The sequence below is a fragment of the Quercus robur genome, chromosome 4, assembly GCF_932294415.1.
Source record: "Quercus robur chromosome 4, dhQueRobu3.1, whole genome shotgun sequence".
NCBI lineage: Eukaryota > Viridiplantae > Streptophyta > Magnoliopsida > Fagales > Fagaceae > Quercus > Quercus robur.
The window spans coordinates 65,590,043-65,598,240 of NC_065537.1; the positions used below are offsets into that span (position 1 = coordinate 65,590,043).

General features: G+C 33.6%; 1 protein-coding gene across 1 annotated transcript; it reads left to right on the plus strand.

Annotated features, from left to right (window-relative positions):
* The first annotated feature begins 405 nt into the window (after window positions 1-405).
* On the plus strand, window positions 406-4,164 carry LOC126723390 (LEAF RUST 10 DISEASE-RESISTANCE LOCUS RECEPTOR-LIKE PROTEIN KINASE-like 2.2). The gene is made up of 4 exons (XM_050426782.1): window positions 406-1,346; window positions 1,521-1,577; window positions 2,121-2,165; window positions 2,910-4,164. Exons 1-4 carry the CDS (start codon window positions 533-535, stop codon window positions 4,016-4,018), a joined length of 2,025 nt encoding a protein of 674 aa, XP_050282739.1. The 5' UTR covers window positions 406-532; the 3' UTR covers window positions 4,019-4,164.
* Window positions 4,165-8,198: the final 4,034 nt, after the last annotated feature.

Consider the following 8,198-nt stretch of genomic DNA (forward strand, 5'->3'; position numbering starts at 1 on the left):
TAGAGTGATTGATTAGATATTTAGAATTTTTGAAAAATTATTTGTTGACTAGAAAAATCACCACCCCTGCAGCTAGCAAGTCAGTCCTCTATCTAATTTCGCATATGATGTGATTGATTTTGTCTTTTTTAGGTGGTGGCAAGTCAGTCTTCTCTGCTATAGGCATATAGCCAAACTCTCGTTGTTTTAGGTCAGCAATCAAGGATATATACAACGTATGCTAAAAGAGATGTGATCATAGATACTAACAATAAGCATGCTAGTGCGTGTTCAAATCTAAGTTCATGTCAAATAATTTATCAAGATGACGCATGTGCTAACGGCAAGAATTTTTGTTGTGTTCTTGATGTTGATATTATCCCACTGCCACGAACTTTCATTCATCTATTTGAGTGGAAACTACTTGTTACTTTCTTGTAGAAGATAATACTTTTCATCAAGACCACAAAAACAAGTTCAAATTATCTTCATCCACTGCTAGCTGTGGAAGTTTTCTAGTATGTACTAGTGCAAAAATTCCTCTCTACCTCCAATGGCAAGAGGATTGACATTGAGTGCAGGACTCACAGCCCTTATTGCTCTTGCACTAGTCCATGAAACACTCAGTGCTAGTGATCATTACTGTCCCCCTTCTTCCTGTGGCAATATCCCCAACATAAGCTTTCCCTTTCGATTGAAGAGCGATCCAGAAAGCTGCGGGGACCCAAGGTATGAACTGTCATGTGAGAACAATCGAACGGTGTTACACTTATTTGCTGGAAAATACTATGTACAAAAAATCAATTACAATAACTACACAATCAGGGTTGCAGACTCTGGTATACACGATGACAATTACTTCTCCACCCCAAGTTATTCCTTATATCGCTATAATTTCAGTAATCGATATGACAGAGCATATTACGGAATCACAGGTCTGCTGCCGAAGTTAACAAAGTTGGAGCCTTATGATCAGTTTCAGCCGTCTGGGAATCCTGAACTATCAAGGATTGTGGTTTTCATGAGCTGTGAAAAACCAGTGAATTCTCCGTACTGTTTGGACACTTCTACTTGCATTCACAACTCTTCTAATTATATATCTCATTCCAAGAGGTATAGCTATGTTAAAGTTGGAAAAACGAATGCAGCCGAAGTGGCAGACTTGTGTCGAGTAGAGAAGATAACTCAGACATCGTGGCCAAGAAATGATGGCCCAAATGTATCCTGTAAAGATGTCCACAATGAATTGGTATATGGTTTTGAGATTTCATGGCTCCGAGGTAATTGTCAAAGTATTTGCGGAAGAAAGTTCACCAAATGCTACCTCAATGACACGAACCATGTTCAATGCTCCGGCAAGCTCAATGGTGGGTAAATAATGCGACAAAGGCCATAATACTTTCCTTTTTCTAATTTAAATATGCATATTCCGCCATTATTTTCCTTTTGCACATCTCTCACACTCTCACTAATCGTTGTATTTTCCCAATTTTTTTTTCTTCCCCAAAAGCTGATGATATTCTTTTTCTTTGTCAAAGCAGCATTCCACGTCATACTGATCAGCTTTTGCACGAAACATGGAACTTTTTTATGCGATGGTAAGGTATCGGCACAAGTTGTTTTTATTTTTTCCTTTTTTTTTTTTTTTTTTCCACAACGCAATTGCACGAGTTGTGTGTGTTTGATCTCCAACTTTTACCCCTTCACTTAGATCATAGAAACCATGAAAAAAAAACGATTACTATTGAAACTCTTGTTTGTTGATATGGCTTTTACCCCTTCACTTAGATCATAGAAACCATGAAAAAGAAAAACGATTACTATTGAAACTCTTGTTTGTTGATATGGCTTTAATTAAAAGCTCAAGCGAAGTTGAAGCAAAAATTATCAGAATTATTAAATATATGTATAATCCTTGCCATATATATAGTATGTGAACCACAGAGTCGTTGAACTTATTACTATGAGAGGAGGATGTTGGTGCATGAGATTATTTCTCATCTACCATGCATAGAGGTGTAGAAAAAAAATTTAAGCACGGCACAATTGATAATGTTAAGAGTTTAGCTGTTTATGTACAGTTTCTAATCTAGCATTTAACTTCTTTTGATTTTAATGGATTTTCTTTTTTTCCTTTTCAGCTGTGGATTACAGTATTATTAGTGTTGATTCGATCTACCTCATCAGTAAGAACTTCTTACCTTCCTCTTTCTTTTTGCAAGATCATTTCTTTTAAAAGGAAGGATGAAGAATAATTGGCCAACCTTTACACAATTCTCATTATAGTTCAAATCAGTGTGAATTTAGATTTAATCCTATTGTTTGAAAAGTTTCAATTAAAGTCCTACATTTTTTTAATTGTTTCAATTTGTCCCTCAAAAAGATCATTGTCAACTAAATGTTCTAAAGAATCAAATAAATTGCTCATAAAGACCCGTCACACATCAACACAAAGTGATATTTTATTACCAGGAAAAAAAAACCCTCACAAAATGATCAGATTGTCATTAGATTGTATTTATTTGCTAGGATTATTTAAAATAATATTGAAAGATCATTTGTGCTAAATGTTTTATATGATTGACATGGAAGCATTTGTGATATATATATATATATATATATATCTGTGTGTGTGTGTTTTAAATATAACTTAGATGAATTTCCATTAGTTTTTGTTAATAATAATTCAATGTGGGGGCTGAGTGAATTGATTTAAAGAGTTTTTATTGTTTCAATTTCAATTTTAAATTTTGTATATTTAATTTGAAACCAACCCCAAAAATAGGAGAAATTATGTAAGTTATCATAAATAATTTAGTAGAGGAGACAAGATAAAGATACTATACTTGAAACAAAGCCTATTCAACTAGTTGGTAACGGTGTAGCAACATCACTCGTTTCTAATGGGTTTTTCGATGATGATCCTGCAGTGATACACCTTGCAGTCAAATTTTTATTTGGGACTCCATTTGTGGTTGCATTTTTAATTTATAAATGGCGTAGGAGGAATTTATCAATGTATGACGCAATCGAAGATTTTTTGCAAAGTCACAATAACCTCATGCCCATAAGGTACTCCTACCCAGAAATTAGGAAGATGACCAATGGTTTCACGGAGAAATTGGGAGAAGGAGGCTTTGCCACTGTATTTAAAGGAAAGCTTCGAAGTGGTCATCTTGTGGCTATAAAGATGTTGGATATGTCCAAAGCCAACGGCCAAGACTTTATTAGTGAAGTTGCAACAATTGGAAGGATTCACCACACAAATGTTGTGCAACTCATTGGCTTTTGTGTTGAGGGACCAAAGCGTGCACTTATATATGAATTCATGCCTAATGGTTCTCTCAACAAATACATTTTTTCTCAAGAAGGAAGTATCCCCTTAAGTATTGAGAAAATATATGAGATTTCTCTTGGAGTAGGCCGTGGAATTGAATATCTACATCAAGGATGTGACATGCAAATTCTTCATTTTGATATCAAGCCTCATAACATTCTTCTTGATGAGAACTTCACCCCAAAAGTTTCTGATTTTGGGCTTGCCAAACTTTATCCTCCAGATGATAGCATAGTTTTTTTGACTGCTGCAAGAGGAACACTAGGATATATGGCTCCAGAGTTGTTCTATAAGAACATTGGAGGCATCTCTTATAAAGCTGATGTTTATAGTTTCGGCATGTTATTGTTGGAAATGGCAAGCAGAAGAAAGAACTTCAATGCATTTGTAGACCACTCAAGCCAAATTTACTTTCCAACTTGGGTCTATGACCAAGTTTGCGAAGAAAATGACATAGTAATGGAAGATGCCATAGAGGGGGAGAAGGAAAAAATTAAGAAGATGATCAAAGTTGCATTATGGTGCATACAAATGAAGCCTATCGATCGACCTTCAATGAATAAAGTTGTAGAAATGCTTGAAGGAGAAGTTGAATGCTCACAAATGCCTTCCAAGCCTTTCCTATCATCTCTAGGGGATGTAAGAGACAACTTATATCCAACTTGCTCATCAATTCTATCAAGTGAATCATCTCAATTTTAAATGAAAAGAATTTGATATGTCAATAGGCTGATTTACATGTGAAAGTTTTAGGATTTTTAGGTGTTGGCTAATTCCTCAACAAGTTTGCTTGTAATCTCTACAAAAGTTTATGTGTAATGACAAAGTTTTAATGTTATTGTTTTCAATGTCATTTGTAATCATGTGGTGTAATCAAAGATAAAGTCTAAAAATGCTATCACTATGCAAGTCTAGAGATTTTTGGTAAAGAGAAATTAATCAAGATTGATCAATTGAAATCAAGTAGTTTAAAAATTTGTTGAACAAAAATTTTGCCTAATGTTCTTATGATACTTCCTTTTACCCTGAAATAGCTTTCTAATAGTTAATAAATTCATTAAAAACTTTGTTACTTAATTGATATTTTCTTGTGTTTCCATAAAAAATATCTAGTGTTTTAAATCCCTTCCCATAATCTTATCAAATTTTGAAAAGAAAAAAAAAAATAGGGGAAATTAAAGTAAAGGCACATGTGGTTTGGTCTGTTTTCACTTTACCTACTCATGGTTTAAAACTTAACATTTTGCCTACCTGAGGTTACTTCCATTAGGGTTCTGTTACCAAACTTTTGCTTTTCCGTTAAAAAACAACTTTTACCACCAAAACATAACATAACATGAATAAAAAAGTTTGGGTTTGAATTTTTTTTAAAGAGCTTGGGTTATGGGGTTTTGTGTCTCTATGCAGACTACTGGTCCTCTGCTGAAATTCCTTTGAAAAGTAATCAAGAAAGGAAGAAGGCAAGAAAGATAGGATTATTTATGATGAACCATTAAAAAAGGTCTACATCCAAGCACAAAATGTCTCTGTAACACGCAAAGAAAATATCTCTCTCATCTCTCACACTAAAATTCAAAAAGCACTATCTCAACACTGTGAAATCGAGGTCACCATCGCCGTTGGTGGTAAAACTCATCAACGCCATATTGAGTTTCCTTCGAACCTATCAGCTGATTCTTCACGATGAGCCTGTCTTTCCTCTGCTACAACTAGACTCACTGCCGCTTCAACGCCACCAAAACAATGTAGAAATCCCTCTGGTTACACTCCAACAATGACTCTCGATCCTTCAACAGCCGCTCCATCAAGGTCACCATCACCGCTGTGAAATCGACGAACTAATGTTCGGGCAATTGTGTGTTGCTTTGCTCAGAATATTTGGGGGAAATTGGGGAAATTTTTGGGCAGTGGTTGTGGATTGTGGGTGTGCTAGTGGCAGTTGTGGGTTCTTATGGTGTTTGTAGTGCCAGTTTTGGGTTTCTAGAATTTGAGCTTTTCTAGATTTTCAATTTATGTTGGCATGAGAAGTTTCAATTTTTGTTGTTTGAACTTTTCTGGGTTTTCAACTTTTCTAGGTTTCTAGTTTTTGGACATAAGGAGTAGGAGATTTGATTTGATTCATTTGAATGTTGTTGAGTTAGATTAGGAGTTTTAATTTTTATCCAATTTTTCTCATACGGCTTTATCATGCTTTCAGTCGTATAATTAGTTTGTTTGTGTTGAGATGATAAGTTCAAATACAAGTTGAAGTTCTAAGAAATTGCATAATATTTTTTACCAATAGCACATTTTGATCTTGTTTTCTCTTGAATTTTTATGTGTTTTATGTTTTGGGAGGAGAGAGATATAAAAATGGTGCAAAAATACATATTTAACCTTCTTTTTAATAGAGGTGGGTAATAGAACCCTAACAGAAGTAACCTCAGGTAGGCAAATTGTTAAGTTTTAAACCACGGGTAGGCAAAGTGAAAACGGGTCAAATCACAGGTGGGTTTACTGTAATTTCCCCAAAAAATAATGAGCTTCAGTTAGCTTAATTGGGAAGAATTTATATTCTCAAATACACAACTTAAATTTGAATTTCTCTTACACCAAAACAAATTGTTGTCTTTTTTATAAATCTATAGCAACTATCATTTAACACCCCCCCCCCCCCCAAGAAAAGTATCAATCATTAATTAGATTAATAAATTAATCTTTAAATTTGGTTCATATCAAGTTAGGGATTTTGGAAAAAGATAAGGTAGTTTCATATATTCAATTCTGATAACATTGTTTCAAGGGAATCCAATAGATAGTATGAAATTCTATGTGGAGGAAAAAAGAGAAGAGAAGAAAAAGAGCTAGTACGAAATTGATTGAACATGACAAAGTGATCAAAATGTTCCCACTCCATTTGTCATATCTTAGTTTTAGTCAATGACGAACCAAGCCCGTCTAGCCTAGTTGGTAGAGTGCAAGGCCTCACGGTGGGTGTTCTTAATGTTTTCTCAGCAAAAGTTTTTAGTCAATGTCGTGCAAATCATGGGATTTGGTGACATTTTAATGTAACTTTGTAATTTACCATTTTTTAAATAATTATCAAATTTACCCTTTGTTAATGTAATTTTGTAATTATTTAAAAAATGGTAAATTACAAAGTTAGTCTCTATTCTTTACACTAGGTTTTAATTTGGTCCATAACCTATCAATTGTCTCAATTTGGTTCTTAACATTTCCAATGTCATGTTAATTTAGTCATTGCTGTTATCTCTTGGATGGAAAAAACTAATGTGTCAAACAGAAAAATAAAAAATTATTTTCTATACCACATCAGCTACCAACTGTACCGCCATATCAGATAAAAAAAAAAAAAAAAAAAAAAAAAAAAAAAAAAAAACTAAGATCCCACCAACCAAACTCATCTCCACTTCCAAACCCTAAAATCTCTAAATCTCTCTTGTTAGTTACCACCAACCAAACTCACTTCCATCTCCTCTCTCTCCTTAAGATCTGAAGTTGCAAACAATGTTTAATGCTTTTTTTTTTTTTTTTCTCTTCTTTTATGGATTGGTTTTACCTTTACTTTCAGAAAGTCTTTTTAAGTTGAGAGACAAAAGAATTTCCTTTTTATTGTTGGTTTTGTATTTTCAGAAGTAGATTTCTAGGGTGAAAATAGCTAAATACCATGTTTTGCCAAAATTTGTGGCAAACTTGAGTTCCACAAAATCGAATTCTAAATAGTACTTGAGTTCAATGAACTTGAGTTCCTAGTGAGTCGTCAGCGTGGCACTGCTGATCTGGAATTTGTGTAATTAACAAAAAGTAATGTGGTGCTCGATATTAGTGAAATCAAGTATCTCTTTATAGTACTCGAGCTTAGTGTAGTCGAGTCCCTTTCCTTTTTCTTTTTTTTTTTCTTTTCTATTGGAATGGCTTGAATAGTCAAACTTAGTGGCTTGACATTAGCCAACAAACCATTAAATGGGTTGCATGCCCATGTCAGGCAGATGCATGATATTCAAGAAGTTTCATGCGTGAAAAAATGCAAGAGCTTGCATTAAATGTTCTTCATGAATTGTCAAAGAAGATAGCCAAGAAAAGAAAAGTAATATATATAAGAAAATGAGATTGTGTGTGGAGGAAAGTGAAAGAAAAGGAAAATAAGAAGATGAGGAAGAAGTGAACGAGTGGATGAGAAAAAAGAGAAAAAGAAAAAGGAAAAATAAAGGTTTTGGGTTTGGGTTTGGGTAATTAAAGCAACGTGGCAGAAAATATAGGGAGTAACTACACAAACTATTTCACAATTTCTTTTTTACAACTGTGATGTAAAGCAAGATGGAAGAAAATATAGGAAGTAAGAACACAAATTATTTTACTACTCTTTTTTTCTTTTTCTTTTTTTAACTATGATGTTGCGAAGAATGTGGTGAAGAAAAAATTATGCGTACATGTATAAGTGAAAAACAACCACCCACAATTTGCCACGTCAAAGACATGGCAAAGAAGTTGTGAAATAGTTTAATAATCCTAGAACGACTCATTTAAAAGATAAGCTTTAATAAAATTTTATTTTGTAGAGATTAATTCTGCCAAAATGATTGGGTTTCAAATTTTAAGATAATAATTTTGTTTTCATTATGGAAAAGAGGAAAAATTATTTCCACAACATTTTCACAACAGTTTCATAATAAAATCTAAATAACAGGTTGTTATTGATTGTTATGGATGAGCAAAAAAGTAATTTAAGTGATAAGTTCAAATTAAATCCAACTTACTACATAAGATTTGTTGTGAAACAATTTGTGTAGTTACTCTCTATATTTTCTGCCATGTTGCTTTAATTACCCAAACCCAAAACCTTTATTTTTCCTTTTGAAAGTTCAAAAACGTGTACAAAACA

What these genes read in the sequence shown, in the direction of transcription:
- LOC126723390 (XM_050426782.1), top strand. Translation starts at nt 533, where the DNA reads ATGGCAAGAGGATTGACATTGAGTGCAGGACTCACAGCCCTTATTGCT. An exon ending in ATGCTCCGGCAAGCTCAATG is followed by an intron (nt 1,347 to 1,520) that starts GTGGGTAAATAA and finishes TTGTCAAAGCAG; the next exon opens with CATTCCACGTCATACTGATC. An exon ending in TGGAACTTTTTTATGCGATG is followed by an intron (nt 1,578 to 2,120) that starts GTAAGGTATCGG and finishes TTTCCTTTTCAG; the next exon opens with CTGTGGATTACAGTATTATT.